Source organism: Nuphar pumila, chromosome 2 (genome assembly GCF_984573655.1).
Source record: "Nuphar pumila chromosome 2, dmNupPumi1.hap1.1, whole genome shotgun sequence".
Classification (NCBI taxonomy): Eukaryota; Viridiplantae; Streptophyta; class Magnoliopsida; order Nymphaeales; family Nymphaeaceae; genus Nuphar; species Nuphar pumila.
The window spans coordinates 91,105,708-91,131,902 of NC_143250.1; the positions used below are offsets into that span (position 1 = coordinate 91,105,708).

At 39.6% G+C, this 26,195-nt stretch overlaps 2 protein-coding genes across 2 annotated transcripts in view; one reads left to right on the forward strand and one right to left on the reverse strand.

Moving 5' to 3' along the window:
• The first annotated feature begins 12,891 nt into the window (after positions 1 to 12,891).
• Positions 12,892 to 14,027, forward strand: LOC149846070 (fatty acid elongase 3-like). Its single transcript, XM_089997838.1, has one exon. The coding sequence runs from the start codon at positions 13,044 to 13,046 to the stop codon at positions 13,887 to 13,889; it is 846 nt and encodes a 281-aa protein (XP_089853964.1). The 5' UTR covers positions 12,892 to 13,043; the 3' UTR covers positions 13,890 to 14,027.
• Positions 14,028 to 15,012: 985 nt separating this feature from the next.
• LOC149846071 (Leucine-rich repeat protein kinase family protein) overlaps positions 15,013 to 26,195 on the reverse strand; it is a 50,613-nt gene continuing 39,430 nt past the window's right edge. Inside the window, exons 10-11 of the mRNA XM_089996152.1 lie at positions 18,811 to 19,205; positions 15,013 to 15,556 (exon numbers count right to left, since the gene is read on the reverse strand). Coding sequence (XP_089852278.1) covers positions 15,242 to 15,556; positions 18,811 to 19,205 — 710 coding nt within the window. The 3' untranslated portion in view covers positions 15,013 to 15,241. The remainder of the gene's footprint in view (positions 15,557 to 18,810; positions 19,206 to 26,195) is intronic.

The following is a 26,195-nucleotide window of genomic DNA, read 5'->3' on the forward strand; positions in this document are numbered from 1 at the left end:
TGTCCTCTTTTTGCTTTGATGAAGTCGCGACAAGCCTTTTTTCATAAGGTCTATAGTCCTTTTTGAATGTAGGACATTGAGGTTTAATGTGACCGGGCTCATGACAATTGTGACAATCACTTTGTATTCTCTCTATTTTGATTTTTGTTGAAGTGAGGAGGCCTATAAGGCTTAATATAACTTTTCGGTTTGGAAGCGGCAAGAGCACAATTACCTCCTTGATTGTTACTACGCATAGCAAGAACACTATTACTTTTGCTCATATTAAGCCTAGTCTCTTCTCCACTAAGCTTAGTGAGGATTTCATGAATAGGAGGAGGTGATGAGTAAGATAACAAAGATGCCCTAGTTTGTTCAAATTTGAGTCTCAAACCATAAAGGAAAACAAAAAATCTATCTTCTTAAACTTGAGCCCTCCTCATCTCAATAAACTTTCCTTCCCATTTTGGTTCAAATTGAGCAAGTTGATTCCAAACGGAACACAACTCCATTAAGTAGTTTCTAATACTCTTGTCTCCTTGTTTGATGTTTCTAGCTTTCTCTTGAAGATAATATTTATGAACCATATATTTTTTAATGAACATACCTTTAAGATATTCCCATGCCTCCCTTGTCTTTTTATAGCATAAAAGATTTGAGGCAATCTTGGTCTCAACCCCACTTAGCATCCAAGATAAGATTTTAGCATTTTTCATGTCTCATTCATCTAACTTTTTATAATATTCCTCCATTGTTTTTTCTCTCTTTTTTCCTTCAAGATTTATTTCGACACCATTTTCACGTATAGTAATTTTAGGAGTAGGTTTGAAGATATTACTTCTAACATACCCCTATAATTCTTGACCTTTTATAAATGTCTCTAAGTGTTTCGCCCAAATGATGTAGTTGCTACCGTCAAGTTTGAATAGAGGAACAAAGTTGGAGTTGCTTGAGTTGTGTGTCGAGAATTCAGCCATGTTGAAGCAAAGAAGAAGAAACCATGATCCAAAGAATGACAAAAAATAGATCTCCAACATGCTTTATGAGGTAGCCTCCACGATTAAACACGAACAAACAACTCCCAACGACTCTGATACCATGTAAAGAAACCCTTAAATATGGGCAACAATAAAGTCTACTATGGACTTGATAAGAACAATCACTCACAAAGTATACTAAAGTGCATAAATCTCACAAAATGCACTAAGGCACACACTTAAAAATATTAATTTGTATTAGAAAAATGCTTAGAACAAGCATATGTTACAAGGGGGCATCAACCCTCAATATATACACAAAGAGGTGGTTGGCTAGCCTCCAACAACTCCAAATAGAGCCATTGGGAGCTGCCCAACGGCTAGTCAACCTGGTAAAAGTATAGAAAAAAGTAAAAATATAAATACTTATATGCGAAATGTATTTGAATATATATATATATATATATATATATATATATATATATATATATATATATATATATATATATATATATATACTGTCAAGCATACTAGTATGTACAAACTATACACTTATAATTCTAACAGCTTGTTGCTTATTGCTACTATTTTGGTTCATCATGTGGTCTGGCTGTTTGTTCCCTAACATTTGTTCCAAGGATCAGACATTTTAACTTTTTATAAAACTATGAATAGGGATTTTTGGGCATATTTTCGTTTTGAACATGTTTTTTTTTCTTCTGAAAGTCAAGATGGGTTTAGGCAGAACCGGGGGAATGACAAAGCTTTGGTAAAAAAATCTGCAAGCTGATATTCTGAAGTGACATATGGCAGCTGAATGGCGTCCCACAAAAACTCGTCTCAAACATAATGACAGTTCATCTCAATGTATTTTGTTCATTCATAGAAAGTACTGGCAATGTAAATTGCACTTTTATTGTCATTATAAAGCTTTGAAGGAATAGAGATGATGACTTCTATATCTTTAAGCATACTTCTTAACCAGACAAGTTATAGCCATTGTCCTATACTCGATTTTTGTGGAAGACAATGACACATTTTGTTGTTTTTTACATCTCCAAAAAATTAATGATTCTCCAAGAAAAACACAATAACCTATGGTAGAAATACGATCATTGGGGTTACCACCCCAATCAAAGCCAATATAAGCAATTAAATTTGCAGATGAAGACAAGAAGTCCTTTTGTGATTGTTTCCTTCATGATATCTGATAATTCTCATGACAACAACCATGTGAATAATAGTAGGAGCATTTTTAAACTGACTTGCACTATGAACATCTGAGCAATATCTGGCCTGATAATAGACAAATATGTCAGTGATCCAATCAATTGACGATAAGGAGTGAGATATTCTAAAGGAGTTCCATCATTAGCTCTCATATTAACATTTATTACTTTCGGAGTCTCCACCTTCTTTTCATCAGTTAATCTAGACTTGACAATAATATGAGATGCAAGTTTCATTTGAAAAAGAACATATCCTCTATGAGAATATGCAACTTCAATGCCTAAAAAATACCTTAGAAACCCAAGGCGAGACATATCACAATAGTTTTTTTTTTCTCAAAAGAAGAGTTACCACTTTCCAAGTGTTAGCTTTGTTAAGAGCCTCTAATTCTAGTTTCATGGCATCTACCCAATGCGGATGTTGCTTAGCTTCTTTAAAGTTTGAAGACTCATGATAAGAATGGATCATCGTTAGACAAACTCTATAATTTGGAGAAAAGGAATCATATGACACAAATCTTTGAAGAGGTCTAACACTTCTAGAAGACCGGTTGGGTAAGGATTCATCTACTTGGTCATCTAAAGAGAGATCTTAAGAATATATATCAAAAGCATTTTGATGCTCATTTCCCTCACAGTGGGTATACACATGAATGCCATTAGGATTCTTATTAGGAGAATCATTCCTTTGAGGAGAGTTGTTATCACAAGTAATTTCATCATCACAAATCATATCATTAGAAACATTAAGATTATTTCTAGGTAATAAATCAAATAAAAAAAATAATCAACATCTTCATTGGGTTTTTGATGTTCAAATCCATTTTGATCATCAAGAAAAGTCACATTTATTGAAATATAAAGTTTGTTATTTTTAACATCATAACACTTATATCTTTTTTTATTTTCACCATAGCCAATAAAAGCACATTCAAGAGATTTTGGTGAAAGTCTGTTTTGTCCTTGAAAAATGACAAAACATTTGCAACAAAAGATTCTCAACCTTTTGAAAGCCGAAGATATTTTGAATAATTTTTAAAAAAGAGACATTTTTTAGAGATGAATATGACATCCTATTTATAAGATATATTATGGAAAGAGCGACTTCAACGAAAAGTTTTTTTGGAACATTTTTGGAAATAAGAAGAGTTCCTGTAGTTTCAATAAGATACCTATATTTTCTTTCGGCAAAATCATTTTGTTAAGGAGTTTTAGGGCAAAATATTTGATGAATAATGTCATTTTGTTTGAGATAATTTTGAAATTCATTTGACATATTCTCCTCCGGAATCAGATCTAAAAATAGCTATATTATTTTGAAATTGATTTTGAATATGGATATGAAACATCGGATTTGAACTTAAGAAAGTAAACTCAAGTGTATCTAGTGAAATCATCAACAAAAACAACAAAATAATAATATCTTTCCTTAGATATGACGGTTGTTGGTCCCCATACATCCGAATGCACTAGATCAAAAGGTCTTTTAGAAATGAAGATGCTATGTTGAAAAGGAAGATAAAGCATTTTTTCAAGAATACAATCATTGCATGTAAATTTCTTTTCATTACAAAATTTTTTTCTAAGAAAGGAAAAAGATAGAACTTAGAGACACTAAGATGACCAAGCCTTTTGTGCCAAGTGATAACATCTTTAGATTGAACATGATTACAAAAATATTTAGATGAAAAAGACAAAAGATCCATATAATATAGGTCTCCTCTTCTATGGCCTTGTCCCATCCGCTTCTTGGACCAGAGATCCTGCACATAACAATTTGTAGGTGAAAAAGAGACACTACAACGATAAGAAACCGAAAAAAGATCTAAATTGAGTTTTAGTATAATTCTGATTTTTAGAATATAAAATTCTTTGTCTTTACTCAAAATCTTTTAAAGGTTTCTTATTCCTTTAACATCTAAGGATGTACCATCGACCGTGAAAACAAATGATTTAAAAGAGTTAATGCTTGGTTTGGATAAAAAAGATTCATTTGGTGTCATATGAAAAGAAGCACTCAAATCAAGAATCCAAAAAGACATATCATGAGTTGATGAAACCGCGACACCAGAAGTAAGTGTAGAAGAGTTGTTTCTCATAAATTGTTGAAGTGCTTTCGTAAGTTGAGCAATGGAGTCCTTGATGTCTCCATCCATTTTTTGTTCTTCGTTTGAATTGTTTGGGTTATCTCCAATGAAAGCCATATTTCTTTTAAACTTAGGACAATAAGGAATGACTTGGAATATATATATATATATATATATATATATTTCACTTAGAAAAAATGCTTTGAGAAGCATTGAAAAATACAAGAATGAGAGTGCCTTTAAATAGGCACTCAAGACTTCAAATAGGCTGGTCCAACTAGCTGTTGAACCAGCCCCAAAGGCTATAAATATAGTTGTTGGGACCAGTCCAACAACTATAACATAAAAAAGAAAGAAAGAAAGAAAATAAGAACAATAAAAAAATACCTATTTTAAGTCCACCCCTAGAGGGTTGACACCTATTACATAAGAGAAAAGACTGATGGATATTTCAGTTTACATATAAAAACATTATATATATATATATATATATTAAAAGATATGAGAGGTTAAAGGGAATGAAAACTGTTTTTGATTTGTTCACTTTAAGGTCAGAGACCACTTCAAATCTTTCCATGATCTTTAAAAAACCTTTAATTGAGTTGCAGCTATCACTCAGAAAGAAAAGGGCATCATCAACATAAAAGCTGTGATGCCAAGCAAAATTCATGATTTTCACCAGCTTTGTAAGTCCAATTTCAGCTTGATTGAATTTCCCAGATAGTCTCTCCATAACCAGAAGAAACAAAAATTGTGACATGGGATCACCTTGTCAGATGTCTCTGCTGTTGTGAAATTGGTAGCTTGGCTCGCCATTCACTAAACTACGAACTTTGGTGTGCTAACACAACTCATGACCCGATTAATACTGTCAAATCTAAAAAAGTATCATGGTTTTCTCCAAAAAAAACTCAAATTGACTCGATCGTAGGCCTTCGCTAGGTTAGTCTTAAACATTAGTCCTCCCCTTCGCTATGCACCATTGAGTTGACCATTTCGTGGGCTAGTAAGATAATGTCCTTTAGGAAGGCTATCTAGTTCCTGCTGATTATCCTCTCTATTATGCAACTCGTTCGATCCACGATGATCTTTGTTATAATTTTATTGACAAAATTGCAAAGGATGATCGGTCTAAGTTGGTTTAGCTGATCAACCCCTTCGCTTTTGGGGAGGAGCACATTATTGATGCAATTTGCTCGTCGCAACATCTCGGTCGCAAAAAAATTGATCACCGCCCTGCTGACATCCTTCTCACTATCTGCCGAAACCTTTGGAAGAAGGATCCTAAAAATCCATCCAAGCCCAGGGCACTCTCAGCATCAAGACTAATCATCACCTTATGTACCTCCTCTTCTAAGATATCAACACATAAGCGCTTGTTTTCCTCTTGGTTGACTATCGGGAGATCGTAACCTTGAAAGGATTCATCCTGAACCTCCTCCTTTCAAAATAAGTTTTGAAAAAAGGAGGTTGCCTCCGCTAAAATCTCCTCCTTCGAACTAATTATGGAGTCATCATCTTTCACTAGCTTCTTAATGGACCGCTTCATGATGATGCGATTCACCAATGAAGGGAAGTACTCTGTGTTTTGATCCCCTTCTTTCAACCATCGACATCTAGACTTTTGGCGCCACATCGATTCTTCCATGTTTTAAAGCGTTTCTAACTCGTCCTAAAGCGTCAACTCTCTTTCAATGTTTTCTTCCTTTCCTTCGTATGCCTGCCTTTGGCACTCAGCAAGTTTCGTCCTATGATACTGCGACATGGCAGATCGGCCGCCATACCCATGTTGACATGCGTCGACAAGGGTACGGGTGCCAAGTGCAGTGCGGGTACGCCGCACCGTGCCGGGTCGGGTCTATTGCAGACTCGAACCTCAGTAAAGGAAAACAAAATCGCCCTCCTAAAACCCTCGACTGTCTCTCTCTCCTAGTCTCGCTCTTCCCCCTTCTGTGGCTCTCGTCTTCTCTTCTCTCGACTGCAAGGTCACTTAAGAGACCGGTGGTGTTCTAGTCTCCCAACACTAGCCATGGGTCCTCCCTGCGATGTTGGCAAAGGATGTTCTAGAGTTCTTTGCCAACAGGCGCCTCGTTGTGCTCATATACCCCAGAAATCAACAATTCTCCACACTTATCAATGAGGATGGTCATTATTTGGTCGGTCGAGTGGACAGATTCCACTGAAACTGCGCATGGTCTCCAAACACAAATAGTACGACTATGGAGAGAACTTGCAAAATTGCCCTCCAAATTTTGCAATCCACCTGATGCTTATACAACGTATAAACAATCTGTCGTCGCGTCGTGCCCACCTCCTCCTCAGGCCCCTAAAGTTCTATGCTAGGACCTTCATGTGGAGGATGGGCTTATTGTAGCGGGATGGGTGTTGTCCTCCACTACCATGTCAGTTTGTCGACAGTTCGGCTCAAGGGTGTTTTGTGCACCCCCCCCTGCCTTGCTTCTGCATTTCTTGCCTGCAAGAGAGTTGCTCAACTTCACATCAAATCCATTACCCAGATCTTCCAGAATCTCCTTTCTCGCCTGATTCTCTTTCCTTTTGGAGGAATTCTTAACCCCTCAGAAAGCACCCCTATTTTCTTTCCCAGCTTCCCTTTTCCTCCTAAGTTGGTTCAATGGGCACTTAAGGGCTAACCCGGATTCGGAGCGGAGTCTGGATCCATAGGAGGAGGGTCCTCATAATGTCTATCAGGAGTAAAACCCAGAGGGACCTCCAGCAAACCACAATCCAAGAGAATGCGAGTTAATGAAGAAGGTACCTGTTCATCCCAGGGAGTCGAGCATGGTGGAACTGGACCCCTCCGCTTTCATTTTGAACATGTTTGAACTATATATATGGAATATTGTGTACAACAGCAGTGTGCAAAGCCATATGTTTCTTGCTAGTGCATGATAAATACAGAAATGCTTATGCCATAACGCCGAGGAATTTAACACTCTAAGTCAATGGGATGCTGAGATCCCTGAGAAGTCAAACTTATAGTGATGTTACTTTGTATGCCTACTCATGACACTCCTCAATGGCCAGTCCTACATATTCAAAATCCATGAGAGAGGACATCATCACAGGTTGTAACAAGTTGTTTGACCTGTAAAATTCATGTTCAAGGCAAGAGGACTGAAATACTTTAGCTTGCTAGAATTGGAAGAAAACATAGCATATCCAGCACAGGGAAACACAACATGACATGCAATAAGTTAAAAAAGATTCATTTGTTGTCCTATAGCATAAACCGCTTAAATCTATTAACCAACTGGGAGAAAATCAAAATGCATTCCTAGATTGTAGTACTGTGCTATGGTTTATAAGGTTTGGGAAGTGAGGTGTTTGGACTTTGGATAACTCAATTTGGTAGGTTAAGACTCCTCTCTCTCTCTCTCTCTCTCTGGTCTTTGCTGTGGGTTCTGGTAGATTGTAATTTGTAAATGGTTCATCATCCTATAGCCATTTCTCTGGTTTTGGGAGAACAGATTTTCTGTTTGTCAACCCATTTGAGGTGCATTAGTCCTATATGCAAGTAGAATGTATGTTGGTTTCCAATGACGCTAACACAGTTTCCTACTTAGGAAGTGATTCTAAAGTCATTTGAGCTTCATGAGGCAACGTGGTGCTTCTGCCACAGCTCTTATGTAGTGATCTTGAAAAATTAAACATAATGCCTTAATGGTTGTTGAACTAACCTGCCTATTGTACGTATGGGTCAATGGGAATTATTTTCAGTGTTGCCATGATGCTCTGAGAGAAGTCATAAGAACTGAAAATTTGTACAATTTGGAGTTGCTTGACTTGGTTTACTGTGGAAGTTATTCCAACAGTGGTCTTGTCTGAAACTGCAGATTGTGAGTTCATGATGGTTGAAGCCATTTGCTGCACTTTTGTTTAGTTGCCATTTTTTTGCTTTTCCTGGAATTAGAATTGGTCTTGATAAAAAAATGATTGGTTCTTGAATTTATTTTTTTTGTGATGTTTGATGGGGTCATTATATTAGTTGGTTTTTCTTTTTACCTCTTCTAATTTGTCTTGAGTGGAGTTTGCTATTTCTAGAGTCAATTTACGCTTGAAGCTGAACAGATTGACATTCTTTTGCTTTGTTAATGTGTTGAAGGTGGATTCAAATGTCTTATCAGCTTTTGTACCGGTTGAAGGACCAGTGGTGGGGCCAATTTTCAAAAAGAGCAGGAAGCCACTTGGAGTTTTCAGATTTGTGCTCTCTGTCCATGTGATGGATCAAGGTGCATTTGTTTGTTGTTTCCTTGCTGCTACGCCATCACCTTTAACATGCAAACAAAAGGGGACATGGAGTTGTACTTGTGAAGTAGCTAAAAAGGCTGTCTCCCAGTGCACTCCATACAAGGTTTTGGTGTTGCATTATTGCTGATATCACAAACTAAGAATTGGGTTGAGTGAAGGGGAAGCAAGAAGGTTGGAACTCATTGTGTTATAAAGGATTAGCAGGTTCGTAGAGGTTGGTGTCCCAAATTTTTGAATGCAGGCATATGCCATTTGTGTTTTTCAAATTAATGAATCTAAATGGTATAATATTTGAGTCATTTACCATCCTTTCATTTTTGGTCTTATGGCATCAAACTATTTAACTGTAGTTATTTGTGTATGTTTAGTCATTAAACAAGCTCAAATGTCACTATGACCATTTGTATATTTTTGCATTGCCCATGTACAATCTGTGTTGTGTGGCCGTGGCTGTCTGCAACACTTCTGGTCCCTATTCTGCTCAAAGTTTGTATGAATTTTAGTAGCAACCATGTACATGTACAAAGCGAAACAAATGTTGGTTTTAATAAGCACTTTTTATCACTTGTGGAAAAACCACGACTTATGTCTTCATGGTAGCAAATATTTTGCCACAATTGATGCATTTGAGTTGCTTTGGGATGCCATTTGTTCAGACTCAGCAATGCTCAGAAATAAGTGGATTTGCAAAACAGATTACCAAACAAGTCTAATGAATCCTTGGGTTGTGAGATGGTGAACTGACATTTGAAGCATCAATTGGCAGATGAAGCTAAATTGCTGGCTTTTTTCTGAATCCTAGAACGGGTAAATGAGCCATGTAGATATCATGATCTATGTGCAACAGGCGCCATTGAATTCTGTGAAATCATTATAATCAGATGCTTCATACCAGTGCAATCTGACATAAATACAGTGGACGCTTTCCATGCATTCTTAACTAATCTTAAGATTGGGCTTTGGTAAGAAATCCACGAAGGTGTATATTTGACATTTAACAATTTTTGTCAAGTTTGTTTAAACAAAATCTTTTGGATGTGGCATGTCAAATATCAAAAATATTGGTTTTAAAGGAACACCCAGAGATTGAAGCCCACTTCATAAGCCTCGCTATATAAGATTTGCAAAAGTATTAGATATAATATGTATTTTCTGAAGCAGAATTATGTACCAGTTTGAATTAAAAAAACCTCAATTAGATTTATGCACTTAACAATCTCGCAATGTGAATACATATATACACATCTAATTGTGTAAGATTCATTCGTGTGAAGTTTTATTGATTTGTAGATTTTTTTGGAAGCTATTTCAATGACACTATTCAGTACATATATGAACCCAAAAATGAAACAGAACTTCAAAGTGATTCATAAAACATGTATGTCTTGTTAGGTCAGGTATAATTTAGGATCTCCCGGCTTAGGTTTGCACAAATGGAAATTTGATGATACGCCATTTGGACAATCAACGTCCACTTATATGTGATTCATACTATATGAAACCAAGATTGGCTTCTGAACCTAATTCCATATATATGTCGGTAGTGCAAAAAAGACGATATGATTAAACTTAAATTTATTTTAGTGTGGGCTTTATCAATCTGTCCAAGTATATCTAAACACAACTATCACAAATTTACTAATATTCAGGCCAACTGAAAGGTGTGCATTAGATGTAAAGGAGAAGTGGCATTCGGATACCACTCTCTCTCCCATCACACATGCATCCCACAAAACTGATGTGTCCACTGGTACAATGTTGTTTGCGTATGCACGGGCTTTACACATTTTTCATGAACCTGATTGCAGACCAAGATTCAAGCACATTATTACCTGGGCATCAAACTGAGCAATTCCAGCAGTTAGATTAGCAAGTCCATAAGAGGAAAAAGCAGAGGTTTTCAAAAGTGGCTGTTGGCAATAATCTTGAAAGATGTGGGGGATCTAATGAGACAGCTGGATGGTTAGAGGTTTCACTATCATGAGATTCATGACTAGGGGTGACCATCAGGTCGGGTCAGACGGTCCTGATCCAGGGCCTGTTGAGGCCCCGCTTCAAGCCCCAAACAAATCAAGGCCACCGAGAGCCCGACCCGAATCGGGCCAGGTAGAGCTCCCACAATGTTATTCCCTCCGCTTACCTGTCAAATAATAATAATAATAATAATAGTAAATAATAAATAATTTTGAAATATACTTTTCAGTGAAAAGTTGTGAAGCAGGTTATTCGGGGGTCCGAATGAGCGACACGTATGTAAGCACGTGGGGCTTGTATCCCCGTGTGTGTCGGCATCAGTTAGCATCAGAGTCTGATGTTGTTGCAAAGACTTAAGTATCTCTTCTCACCATTCCCGCCATGAAACAATGGTTTTAGAAAAGGATAAAAATATCTTCCATCCAGAAAATGGAGGATAATCTTAACTCTTTAAAGTCCAAACGTTATGTTTTCGTCGTAAGCATTAAACTTTTCTGTTGTAACAGGAGCTCCTCATAATATTTCAGATCACCCTTTGACAATGCACCATCTGCTGTAACAGGAACTCTTTTTGACGATGCAACTTTTGTCGTCGAAGTACCCTTTGTCATCGTCTGTTGCCACCAGAGCACTATTTATCATCGTCTATTGTTGTTGGAGTACCCTTTGTCGTCGTTTGCTCATGAGAAATAGTTAAACTACCAGATGAATCAACATTTTGTCTATTGTTCATCATGATACCAAGGTGCAAGCGTCGAACTGAGTAGACAAAAAATAGTGATTTATAGAAGAGATAATGGTGGCAACGTCGAACTAAGTAGACAGAGAGCAGCGATTTATAAGAGATCAAATTAGAGAGTAGCGATTTACAATAGAAATCAGATTAGAGAGTTGTAATTTACAGTAGAAATCAGATCAGAGAGTAGCGATTTACAGTAAAAATCAGATTAGAAAGTAACGATTTACAGTAGAAATTAGATTAGAGAGTAGCGATTTACAGTAAAAATCATATCAGAGAGTAGCGATTTACAGTGAAAATCAAATCATAGAGTAGCGATTTACAGTAAAAATCACTACTCTCTGATCTGATTTCTACTATAAATCGTTACTCTCTGATCTGATTTTCACTATAAATCGTTACTTTCTGATCTGATTTCTACTGTAAATCGCTACTCTCTTATCTGATTTTCACTGTAAATCGTTATTCTCTGATTTAATTTCTATTGTAAATTGTTACTCTCTAATATGATTTTCACTGTAAATCGATACTTTCTTATCTGATTTCTATTGTAAATCGCTATTCTCTGATCTGATTTTTACTGTAAATCGCTACTCTCTGATCTGATTTTTACTGTAAATCGCTACTCTCTGATCTGATTTTTACTGTAAATCGCTACTCTCTGATCTGATTTTTACTGTAAATCGCTACTCTCTGATCTAATTTTTACTATAAATCGCTACTCTCTAATCTGATTTTTACTGTAAATCGCTACTGTCCAATCTATTCTCTTTTATAAATCGCTGCTCTCTGTCTACTCAGTTCGGTGTTGTCATCATCATCTTTTTTGTAAATCACTATTCTTTGTCTACTCAGTTCGATGCTTGCACCCTAGTATCATGATGAACAATAGACAAAATATCAATTCTTCTAATAGTTTAACTATTTTTCATGAGCAGACGACGACAAAGGGTGCTCTGGCGATAATAGACGATGACAAAGGGTGCTCTGGTGACAACAGACGACGACAAAGAGTACTCCGACGATAGTAGACGATGGTAAAGGGTGCATCGTCAAAAAAAGCTCCTGTTACAGTAGATGGTACATTGTCAAAGAGTGATCCAGAACGTTCATCGTCGAGTTCATTTTCTGCTGCAAAGCGATTCTATGTGCAGTTGAGGATACATCATCTTCAAGCAAACAAACTCATTAGTAATGATAGCCCACTGCATCATTTTCTTCGAACTGAGACTGATTCTTAGAGACTCTAGTAATGGTACAATCTTAAGAATATGCTTCACAAACTTTAGTTCAGGCACTGTCCCTTTGAAGGAGCCGATGAGCACCGACTCAGGCAATGATAAGAGTCACCAAAATATACAAAGCTATTTACAAGAAGATATTTTCGTCAAACCAATATCTATTTCATGAGAAGAGACAAACGCATATCTACCTTTTTTATATATGTTATTTTATTATAAAATAGTTATTAAGACGTGAATTATGACAAGTCCTCCGTACACACCTCAACACCAATTTGTCTTTGGTGGAGAACACAACACCCTCTCAAAAGTTGGGTTAAGGTACTTTTTGAAACAGGGGAAACTTCCTCGTATCGTTTTTTAGTGGTCCAGACAGGGATCTGTATGGACAGGGAGATGGGGCTATTTTGTGTGTGTTGCGATTGGCGACCTCCAAGCGTAGGACGTGGCAAGAAGGGATAAGGGTAAGAGGTAAGTGGCTAAGAAAGAAAGGAAGAAGGCGGGATTTTGAGAAGCAAGACAACCAGCCGGCCAGGCAGTGAGAGATAATGGTGGCGGTGGCGGCGGCGGAGATCTCTCTTTCTTCCCCATGTTTGTACTTGGATTTCTGGTTAACTCAGCATCCCATCATAAGCGGGTTCCGGTGGATCCAGTACCAGACGTGGGGGTCTTCCCCTTCTTTCCTGATGTCGCTCCTTGTGTCCTACGTCTCCACGGTCGGCTGTCTGTGGCTCTTCATGCGCAACAGGCGGCCCGTTGGGAGCCTGCGCCTCTTGACGACCCTCCACAACCTTTTCCTCCTCGTCCTCTCCTGGGCTATGGCCGCCGGCTGCTCCCTCTCCGCCATCCGCCAGATGCCCGACGTCGATTGGCTCTTGTGCTTCCCCTTGGGCACCAAACCAAGTGGCCCTGTCTTCTTCTGGGCTTACGTCTTCTACCTCTCAAAGATCTTCGAGTTCTCGGACACCATCATCATCCTGCTCAAGAAGAAGCAGCTGACGTTCCTCCACGTTTACCACCACGCGGTCGTCGTGGTGATGTGCTACCTGTGGCTGCAGCACTCCCAGTCCCTGCTGGTGGTTGCCCTCGTCACCAACGCCTCCGTCCACACACTCATGTATGCCTACTACCTCTGCTGCAGCCTCGGCCACCCGCCCAAGTGGAAAAGGATGGTCACCGACTGCCAGATCCTTCAGTTTCTCTTCAGTTTTGCCGTCTCCACCCTCCTCTTGTGGAAGCACTTCCGGGCCGGGGGAGGTGGGTGCTGTGGAATGAGGGCCTGGGGATTCAATGCGGCCTTCAATGCCTCTCTCCTCTTCCTCTTCCTCAATTTCCACTCCAAGAACTACGACCCCCGCCGCTCCTCCCGTCACGATGTTACCAAGAGAGAATGACTTCTTTATTTATTTATTCTTTTTCCCTTGCATTTCTCACCTCACGCTGTGTTCTTGGAATTTGAGAAAAATTACCGTCAGAATCAGAATGTTGGTTGGTCTTTTTTTTTTCAAATGTACTTTATCAAATATCGATTATGAACCGATGACCGATGGATTTTTCTTTTTCAAATTTCCACCGAAATTCTTCCTAAAATAAGGTGGATGTTTCCAGCAGAAGAAACGAGGACTCGGTTCCCTCTTTTTCTATTTCCTTTAGCTGCAGCGTAGAACAGAATAGAATGGAACCGCCCTGCAAGAAGAAGATTGAGACTAAGTTGGTTTATTGCTTTGTGGAGAGAGTGAGCATTCAACAGCTTCCCAACCCACCAGTGCATGTGGAGTTAATCCAAAATGCGATAATCATTTTGCATTTTTGGGGGATGAAGTGTGAATTTTCACCACCGGCCGACGACAGTAAAGGAGGAGATGGATGAGCATGTCCTCCACTGGTGGTCATCTTTCCAGGTCTTCCATGTAGCCTAGGCGGCGGTTTCGTTTTGTCAATTTTGCCCCTGCGGTGATTCATAGCTACATCCTTGTGATTATAACTTCGACCGCAACAGGTCAAGAAACCTGGTTCTCTCTCTCTCTCTCTCTCTCTCTCTCTCTCTCTCTCTCTCTCACACACACACACACACACACACACAGAAGCTTGCGGTAATAGGTTGTCTTGTCTTTACCCAGAGTCGGTTCAGGCTCATGGATAGAGAGATATTCCCCTATCCCGAGTGTGGGCACCCCCTTCCATAAAGAGAAGTAGGAGGTTCCTTGGGGGGTCAAAGGGGGCATGATTTGATGCCCTTAGGACAGCGACTGAGGGTACAGTAGACTAAAGATCAGAGCAACCAGGTCTCTCATTCCAGGTGCGGTTTCTCCTTTCCACTTGAAAAAGAAAACCAAACCACACACATAATCACCCAGATTGTCACGGCTTACTCGCATATCGTCATGTTTTACTTTTTGATCAAATCACGATACGGAGGCCATTTTCCTGACCACCACTTGTTGATGCAATCTATCTGGGCCAACTGATTTGGTTTTTCACTGAAACCTGTTTGAACCATTCCAAATTCTTGATCTTAAACATGCTTTATACTAAATAAACCACTACAAACCATCCATATTACGTGATCTGCTTGAGAATATACAAATAGTTAACATTCTACCAGTTCATAGTAGGTTTGTGCTACATATGTATGCACCAAGTATTTTATGACGTTCCAATTCCACTCACCAACCAACTGCAAAACAGAATAGTACGAGATCCAGACATCGTTTTCAGTTTTCAAATGAAAGCCTCCTAGAACTTTCTATCTACCCCCCGACAATTCAATAGCTACTTGGTTGTAAGAAGAATCGTCTGCCCACTCAAACTGTCGAGAAGCTACAGAAAAATCTTGGTTTAGAATGTTTTCAAGCTGCTGCCATTCCTCCCATCGCTCTGCAAGCCCTTCCCCCCGAAGCATCCGCAACACCTCTGTCATTTTTGGTCGATCTTCAGGCGAGCTCTGAGTGCACAATAGTGCCACCTGAACCATAACCTCTACTTCCTTAGGATCATAGTTCTGCTTCAGATTGCTGTCTACAATATCAACAAGCCTCTTCTCTCTCTCTAGCTTTTTAATCTGTTACATGAAATGTGTAAATTCATGTGCACAGAACCACCGTGTGGGTGCAACCACACCCACACAAAATGTGCTAAATCTAATTAATTTGTCCCATGTCAGCGAATAAAGAAATCTTAAGACAAAAATCACTAATCTGCATTCCTTTTACAGAATAAAAAAAAAAGCAATCCTTGCTCCATCCAAATGCATATGCCCAACTCATAACATGCTAGATTTCACATTTCAACACACCTATTTTAGTTCCTTTATCTGTTTGGCTGATGGATTTGAAAGAAAATTTTTCATGGAAGTGAGATTTTACTTTGAATCATTGCATACTCATTTACAAATATATGGAATGACCATTTAAACTAAACATGGCACGTATTTCAGCAAAAGATAACGGATTCATATAAGGATAGATTTGCTCTGCAAATCCTAGAAGCAACAAAGAAATATACTCCTCTCCAAGACCCAAAAGCAAACATTAGACCATGTCATCACTGGGAAACGATTCATATAAGGACAGTTTTTCTCTGCAAATCCTACAAGCAACAAAGAAGTATACTCCTCTCCAAGACCCAAAAGCAAACATCAGACCAAGTCATCAATGGGGAACCTCTCTCCTCAGTTCTGGTAAACTCATCATTTTTTCTTCTTGAATTTATTCAAGTAGTTAGAAACCAGAGCATTGTCTATTAAGCATAACCAACAAGGGTGCATTTATCTAGATTTAAAGCCTTCTCCATGATTCCACAGCATTTTTAAGACCAGTGACCCCCCTCCTAAAGCTTTGAGTAACAAAGCCCTCATTCATCCAACAAGACTTCCCCTGAATCACTGCTGGTACCACAGGACCTAAATTATGAACTAGTTATTTCACCATTGTGAATAATTTCTTGCTCTATTTCTTGAGGGATGCAGATTTGTTTCATCAAGATGGTTCACAACTTGCAATCCCATATTCGACTGCTGTATGGAATGAAATTAGAACAGCAAGCTCAATGTTAACCATGTCAGGCAACATAGAGAGAGAAAGCAAAAATACTGATAGTTTGATCCAATTCCACTACGCAGGTAGGGCTTTATAAGATATAAAAATCGAAGGTCTACAATTTTTATAAATATTCAAGGCTTAAAAATCATGTTTTTTATCGAAAAAACATGATCCAGGTGTCATTTCCTAGCAAATCGATCACGCCGAACACATCTGCAGAGTCATCAGATTTGCGAAAAACAATCCGAAAACACCCATTTGCTCACGGTAGGCAGCTAGGGATGGCAGTGGACTGGGGCGGGGGCGGGAGACAAGGTCTCCACCCCCACCCTATCTCAAAAATTTTCCCTCCATCCCTGCACGGGTTTTGATTTTAACCTCTATCCCTGATCCAAACGGGGCGAGGCGGGCTGGGTCCCATTTCCCCCCGGTCCTTCTCCCGCTGCTGCCTTCCGTCGTTAGAGGAAGGAGAATGAGAGGAGAGAAATGTGAGCTCGCGCGGCTCGTTAGAGGAAGGAGAGAAGAGAGATTCGAGAAAGGGTTTTATGTTAGGGTTAAGAATATATATAAGATTTTATAATAGGTATAAGGGTATAATAGTAAATTTCTTAACGAGGATCGGGGACAGGACAGGACGGGACGGGGCAGGGGCAAGAGTAAGTTCATCCCCACCTCCATCCCTGCACGGGTTTTGACTTTAACCTCCATCCCCGGTCCATTCCCCGTTTCATGTCCTCCATCCTCGGTCCAAACGGGTCGAGGCAGTGCGGGGCCCCGTTTCGCCCCGGTCCACTGCCATCCCTATAGGCAGCTACCACCTACTCTCTCTCTCTCTCTCTCTCTCTCTATATATATATATATATATATATATATATATATATGGATGTCATTTTTTAAAATCTCGTTGTATGTAAGTTTGAAATTTATTTTCTGAAACTTGTTTTAGCATATGCAGATAACGCTTTGCTTTAAACAATGTTTTTAATAATTTCTTTCATGCATATATATGTATATTTATGTATCATCTTCATTATTAGTTGTAGCTACTTATCAGTATCATCCTCATCTTAAATCACCATCATCATGATCATGCATGATTAATGCTTTTACAATAACATCACAGTTAAGACCATTATCATCAACACCATCACCATAGGTGATCATTATCACATTTGTCCTCTGACAGTCACCATGAACATTATTCTACCATCTCCTCATTCTCTTTATCACCACCATCACCTTTGTCATCATCTCCATCAGCGCCGTCCTCACCTTCATTCTTGTCATCATCATGATTATGGTGATGACAATGGCCATTTATTATCATCACCAGAACACATTAACCACCAATAATCATCATCACCACATCAACCACAAGCACACTCATTAATCCTCACTGTAACAGCTATTACCACCATCAATGTCATCAGCATCATGAATCCTCATCTTCATGACCACCAAGTACCACAGCTACTGCCGCCACTTTTCTCCATATTTTTGTCAACCAAAAGACACCTTTCTTTTCCAGTATCCATCCAGTTATATGATGGCCAAAACATAATAAAAATGCTCCTTGAATGTTATCAGCCATCTTTTGATGAGTTCACAACAGTTTTACGGCCGGGAAAGTACTAAAAAGCAGGTTCAAAAGGGGCTCTGACCTGATTTTTCTGTCACTTCCACAATCATCTCAGGGCCAGGAGAACAATGTACCAGGTACTGTACAATCTCTCAGCCAGACGATGGTTGGATGGGGACCTTGAGAAAAGGAAACTAAATGAGAAGTTCAAGGCAAGAAAAGAAGTAAACCAGATAAAATGCCTACACTAGGCAGCTTTGGTACCATCTAGGGATCTTAAGCCACTCTGAGATGCAAGAGATAAAGCAAGAGAACAAGAAGAAAGAAACTGAAGCAACTATTACTGTGATATACACTTGCTAGAATGAAACATGAAATGCCTAGCATCCAAGAGCAATACGAGGAAATACAAACATGTGTAATCAATTAAACCTTCAACATTACAGAAATATGAAACTATAAAGGAGGTGGTGATGTGAAATGCAAAGAAACTAAAAAGTATAGTGGTATGGATACCTATACACATCCAACCATGCACGGTATATAGTTGTAGATAGGGGTGATAAGTTTCCAGCTAAGCATCAAGGAACATATATACACCATTATGCTATGAAGCTTAACAAAGAAAAATGGCATTCTCTGATGCATCTGGAAATGTGAGTGTGCATGTGTGTTAGAGAGAGAGAGAGAGATTACATGGTCAAGAAGGAGCACGTCCTCCTCCTCTTCAAGACGTGAAAAATCAATTGCACGCTGTCCAGTTACAAGTTCCAGAAGTGTAATACCATAACCAAAAACATCTGTCTTTTCTGATGATCTCCCTGTGGTTAAATATTCTGGAGCAATGTGTCCCATTGTTCCACGCACCTGAGTTGTGACATGAGTGAATTTTGCATCAATCAACTTGGCTAGTCCAAAGTCCCCAACCACTGCTTCATAATTTTCATCTAACAAAATATTTGCAGCCTTCAGATCACGGTGTATAATTTTAGGATTGCAGTGCTCATGCAGATATTCCATTCCCCGAGCGGTCCCCAGAGCAATACATTTCCTTGATGGCCAGTCCAGACCTTTTTCCCCAGGTTTCAAATCTTTCTCATAGATCAGAAAGATAAAACACAGTTAATGATGGAAAATATAAATTGCCAATATGTAAGCATAAACCCAAGAATATGCTTTGGCATGTGCTTCGATAAAATGGTCAAGTTCAGACATCTCTTGGGTGGGTGATAATTGGACTGTATCTTCGAGTGTCTGATACTAGGCTTGTAAAGGGGTGACCTCTCGTCACTGCCCTTTCTTTTCTTTATTGAATAAAAAACTTTCACTATGAAAAAAACATGAGAATGCTCCAAAGTAAATTGCACAAATCACATTTCAAAAAATTAATCCTTTTATCTAATTTAGAGCATCAATTTAAGTTGATCTGGCAGGTCATTGCTGACATAGTGGTTCCTACATTGCAAATGGATCCATACTCGAACAATTTCAGGTAATTTTCCATATACGAAAACCTTAGACCTGTCATGGAAAATGACCCTAACAAAATAAACCCAATATATGCACTTCAAATATATTGGTATTGCTGCTACTGCAACAACTATCCCTTGTAAGAATGTCCCATATTCAACAGATGAGTTTCAAAGCATCAATTATTGAGAAACTATGGCCATAAGCATATTACAAAAATCAAATGCAGTTACTTATATACGTTACTGCACAATTATTCAGAAAGAAGTCCTAAAGATGCAAAATCTGTATTTATAACTATGGAAAGATAAAACAACAGGTTTCTTAGAGACAGAAAAAAGAACATGTAGCTATAACCAGTGGTAGTTATCTCGTTACAATAGATAAAAGCCATAATCCTGGGATACAAATTTTGTGGCAACTTTTGCAGCATATAGGTTGAACCAATTACGTAGTAATATCACTTATAAGAGAAAAATATTCTAGATTTTATTGGCAAAATTCTCCAAGAAAACAAATGATCACAGTTGTAATTTTGAGTCATCTTTTATCCTGGTGGACCATATCAATCATTTTCATGAGCCTAAATTGATCTAACTAGATGGAAGATCTCAAATTGGACATCTGTCCACAAACAATTTTGACAATTCAAAGTTTACCAGTATATTTGTCAAGATTTTGCCTAAAAGTTATTCAGAAATATGATGATACTTGTGTGGAATTAAAATTCTCATGATAGTACCATGAACTCCTCATATTAAAAAAAAAGGTTTTCAAAGTCGTTTACATATTCTCTTTTTTGTATTAAGGTGCAGAGATCTTCACAAGGAAAATAAATATTCTAAAAAACTCAGTTAAGAAATTCTTAAGGGCAACATTTATGGCTTTAGGGATGCAAACAGCCAATATATCTCAAGATCTTCCATTAAGAAAAGATCCCCAAGAATGGCATTTATTGCAAGGGAAAAATTCACACCATTCATTCAAACCCTGAACCCCATTACCAATATGGATATTTTTTCCCATGTGATCTAGATAAGAAGTGGAAAGGTATGTAACTTGCCCAAGGTTGGCACTACCTTTCCGCAAGTAATCTACTGAAAAAGAATCAAGCCAACAAGGTTATAAATTGCTCACATGTCATGATCCGCCCCACCTGAATGGTCAAAGGCAGCATTGCACCTCTTCTTTCGTTGGAAAGGAGGTCCTCTCTCAAGTAATGGGTTTGAACATCAATCAATTATTTAGCACCATTTTATTATGAATCTGCACTCCCTCAGATTCTTCATATAGGAATTACTCATCCATAGATGCTAGACATATAGGAACATGTCTCAAGCTAGTTTCAAAATCAAGATCTATGTTCCCAAATGGAATTCCACTCAAGACCTTATTGATAAAAATTTGTGAGGGAAAGATATTTGACTTACCCAAATTATGCAAAATCCTTTTTTAAATGTGGGGATGCCATTTGCAAGCTTTGACCGTCCTTTGCTCCAAGGAAAGGTAAAGTCAAAACAAGTTTTTCGATCTCCTTAGCTCGAATCGCACCACCGCAGATTCAGGTATGCAAAAAAATACAAAACGTGTATAAGCACCCGATCAAAAGATTATATAAAATTTAAATAAACAAATTAGAGATCTAAAAAATATATTTTTCGAACTCGAGGGTCCATTTTATCATTTAAACTTCTTTTTGTCTGTTAGCACCTCTACGTAGGCATGAGTGTTCTTCAATTGTAACACTCACTTTTTCGAAAAAAAAAAATTACTTTGGATCCAGGTTGGATCCGAACCGGACCCAACCCGGATCTGGACCCAAACTCTCAACACCCCCCCCCCCCCCTTATCTTATTTAAAGCCCCCACAAGGGGTTTTCTTTTACAAAAAAAAAAAGAACGCACCCCCGATAGCCCTCAGCTCCTGCTTCTCTCCCACTCTCCCCGACTGTTTCCCCCCTTTACTCTCTCCTATTTCTTTTTCCGGCCACCCGTCGCCGGCAGCCTCCTCCCTCAGGTAAGCTCCCGGCTCCTTGTCTCTCTCTTCTCTCTGTCTCCTCGGTTCGCAGAAGTATATGGGATCGACCACCTAGGATAATTTCTGGTAGTCCCGTCCCCTAACTTCGATGACTAGGGATATCGAGTCATTTGCCCGAGGGGTGATTGTTAACAACCTATCTGTCAGAGTTTTTGTACCATCTTATTCTCTCTCTTGACGAAAAACAAGAGGCGAATTCCACAATGTGCCATTTGCATGCTTCGAGGTTACACGAACCTCTTATCCAATCATCATAGTACAAACATGTTGTGCATGTCTAAAAGTACAACTACGATGAGAGGGGTAACAGTTTCTCAAAAGAAACCCCAACTCAAAGTTTTGTAAAAGAAATGATGCAACTATTTAGTTTAGTTTGACATGAATTGGTCTTTCCAACTATTTTTATAACATTGTGTAATTTGTATGATGCGAGATTGCCACGAATCTCTCATCCAGTTATCGTAGTATCAACGTGCTTCACATGTCTCGCGATACTGCAACGATAAAAGGGGTATGGGTTTCTAAGCAAAAACCCTGCCCAACCACATTCTCATGCCTCAACCGGGGATATCCGGGTCATATCGGATATAAAACCGAGATTGTAAAACATTTCACCGTAATGTGCCGGCTTGGAAAAACTTAGTTGCAATTTGACAACCTTCAAGTGTGCAGAATTTGCTTTGCTAAACTATGCATTTGGAAAGTTGGATTCTCGCAAGGAATCCCATTTCTTAAAAACTCTAGCGCTCATGCGCAAACCCGTGTCTTTTGAAAATGAGCAAGTGGGAAATAGATAGGATAGAATATGCACTTTCATGTCCTACGAGGTTGCATTTATGTAAGGATTATACATATATTACATAATGCAAGCCTGTGCACATCGAGCTAAAAAGTGCATAAGCAGTGCACGAGGTACAAAACCATACCTCGGCTAAATAAATGTGTAAGCAATGCACGAGGTACGAAACTGTACCTTGGCTAAATAAATGCATAAGCAATGCACGAGGTACAAAACTGTACCTTGGCTAAATAAATGTGTAAGCAGATGCCTGTGCACGTGATAGCGCGACAGAAAAGTAAATGACATAAAGGAAAGGACAAGGATCTCAAAACTGCGTCCTTGAATTAAATGTGTAAGCAGTAACCTGTGCACTAAACCGCAACGGAAAAATAAATGACATCAAGGAAAGGAAAAGGATCGCAAAACTGCGTCATTAAGTTAAAAGCATACATGTATATATATATATTAAAATTCAAATGTTTATTCTCAGATTAGTCCTTCCATTGTCCTTTGCGCAACTTTCCCCTACCTTAGAGAATGTCGGCTAAGTTGACATTTCTGGGCGTAGGTGATGAGTGGCTCGTGCCTCGGTGCACGCGTAGAGTCTGTTGCGTCGATGGAATACATGTACTGCATAAAAAGAGTTTCTTTATTAAAGACGAAGTGTCGACCCGCGCGAGGGGCCGAATCTGAAAAGAAGGAAAGGGCAAGGTTGCACCCCTGTCTGACAGACTGACAGAGAGAGGGGAGGGGGTCAAGGACTGTGCTCTGCCTGCCGACCCGACAGAAAGAGGGAGGGGGCAGGGGCCGCGCCCCTGCCTGCCGAACTGACAGAGAAAGAGGAAGGGGCAGGGGGCACGCCCCTGCCCGCCGGCCAGCATGAATAGGGAGGGGTCAGGGGTCGCGCCCCTGCCCGTCAGCCTGTCAGAAGAAAGAGGAAGGGGGCAGGGGGCACGCCCCTGCCCATCGGCCAGCCTGAACAGGGAGGGGGCAGGGGGTGCGCACGTGCCCACTGGCCTGACAGAAGAAAGAGGAACCTGACAGCATGGGGAGTGGGGTGGGCTCGGCTACCTGGCAGAGCCTGGCCCCAACTCAAACCGAGAGAGGGGTGGGGTGGGCTCGGCAGCCAAGCCGAGCTTGGCCCCAACCCTGACAGAGAGAGAGATGGGGTGGGATGGGCTCGGCTGCCAGGCCGAGCCTAGCCCTACCCAAACAGAGAGAGAGCAGGGAGGGAGAACCCCTCCTTGTCAACCGAGAGAGAGAGAGAGCAAGGAGCAGGGAGGGCTGCACCCCTCCCGGGCAAATCGATAAGAGAGAGAGAACAGGGAGGAGGGGGCGCCCCTCCCTGTGAACCGAGGAGACAGAGAAAAGGGGGTGCTCACCTAGGGGGAGGTGGGGGGGGTTGACGGGAGGTTGCCGACGACGGGTGGCTTTTCTGGTGAGTTGAGGTCGAGCGGGGGGAGAGAAGAGAGAGTTGTCGAGAGAGAGGAAGTCGGGGGGGGGGGGGGGCTCCTTTTCGTAAAAGGAGAGCCTCCCCCTCCCCCCGTGCTTTTCTATAAAAGCATGGGAGGCTTTCGGATATGGATCCAGATCCAACCTGGACCCCTTTTTTTTTAGTCGGGTTTTACATCCTACTCTTAAAATAATTTCGTCTGCGAAATTTTATAGAATTCAAAGCTCAAAGTACAAATAAGAGTATTTCTCCCTAATGTCAGTCTCAGGTTCCCAGGTGCATTACTCGATTCCACGATGCTGCCAACGAGCCTTGACGAGGGAGATAGTCTTCGATCTTAGCACTTGGTCCCGTCGATCTACAATCTCCACAGGTCTTTCTTTGAAGGTCAAGTTGTAATGAAGTGCCGGATGAAGTCTCCAAGAGCAAAACAAGAGAGCACGCACATACACAAATAGCCACTAATGGGCAAAAGAACAACACAACCACTTAAAGTGGTAAGGCACCCAAAAGAAGAGGAAAAATATATATTCCACTCAAAAGGCTTCAAAGAAGCATGCTTTACAATGGGGAGAAACCCCTTTATTTATAGACAAAAGAGGAGGCCTTGGAAGGGCTCCTAGAGGGACGTTGGAGCCCTTCCAACGGTCATAAATATGACCGTTGGATGCTCCAACGTCCTCCTAGGTGGGGCCCATTCCAAGGTGGAAAAGGAAAAGAATAAAGAAAAATAAAAAAAAAAGAAAAAAGGAAATAAAAGAAAAGGAGAAAAATTACAATATGCGATAAGAAGTAAAAAGACTGTTTTACCCCTATATGGGTCTATTTACAAAAGATATAAATATATATATATTTATATATGTAGATAGACACATAGACATATATATAATTAATATATATATGTGTATGTGTCGTGATCTATATATATAAATATATATATGTACAACATATTTTAACACCCCCCCTCAAACACACGGTGAGATCACCGAGAGTTTGCTAAGGAGAAAGAAGAAACGAGGCGATGGCAAAGCTTTGGTGAAGAAGTCTGCCAACTGGTACTCGGTTGGAACATAAGGCAATTGAATGGTGCCTCGTAGGAACTCATCACGAACATAATGGCAATCCATCTCAATGTGCTTTGTTCTTTCATGAAAGGTGTGATTGCTGGCAATGTAGATAGAGCTCTTGTTGTCGCAGCACAGCTTTGAGGGAGTTGAGAATGAGACTCCCATATCTTTAAGCAAACTTCTTAACCATACGATCTCCGTGGTGGTAGTGGCCATCGCACGATACTCTGCTTCAGTAGAAGAGAGTGAAACTTTCTGTTGCTTCTTACACCTCCAAGAGATAAGTGACTCTCCAAGAAACACACAATACCCTGTTGTAGAAATACGATCATCGGGGTTACCACCCCAATCAGAGTCAGTATAAGCAAGTAAAGTAAGAGGTGAAGAAGAGGGTAAGAATAATCCTTTTGTTATGGTGCCTTTCAAATATCTGATAATTCTCATGACAACAGCCATGTGAATGGTGGAGGGAGCAGTCTGAAATTGACTTGCACTATGAACTGCATGAGAAATATCGGGCCTAGTGATGGATAAGTATGTGAGCGACCCAATCAATTGACGATAAGGTGTGGGATCAGCTAAAGGAGTGCCATCACTGACTCTCATCTTGGCATTGATTATTTCTGGCGTCTCCACCTTCTTGTCATCAGTCAGTCCAGACCTGTCAATAATGTCGGAGGCAAGCTTCATCTGAGAGAGGACATACCCTTTGGGAGAGTATGCAACTTCAATACCTAAAAAATATCTTAGATAACCAAGATCAGACATATCAAAATTTTCTTTGAGAATATTCTTAATAAGGTTAATACCTCCCTTATCATTACCTGTGATAATCATGTCATCAACATATAATAACAGAATTGTAATGTGATTATTAGAATTTTTAACAAACAAAGCAGTATCAGTATAACATGAGGAGAAACCATTATCAAGAACTACTTTGCTAAAAAGATCATACCAAGCTTTAGGTGCTTGTTTAAGACCATAGAGAGCTTTATTTAACTTTAGAATATTTCCTTTACCAATTTCAAGACCTGGCGGAGGATCCATAAGCACTTCTTCATATAAATTTCCATTTAAAAAAGTGTTTTTAACGTCAAGTTGATATATAGGCCATTGCTTAATGGAGGCTAAGGCAATTAAAGTTCGCACACTAGTCATCCTAGCTACGGGAGCAAAGGTTTCCTCATAATCAATTCCATATTCTTGGGCATAGCCTTTTGCAACCAAACGAGCTTTGTATCTCTCAAGAGATCCATCACACTTGGTTTTA

Excerpts from the sequence above, each read along its gene's own strand:
- LOC149846070 (XM_089997838.1), top strand. The coding sequence starts at position 13,044 with ATGGTGGCGGTGGCGGCGGCGGAGATCTCTCTTTCTTCCCCATGTTTG.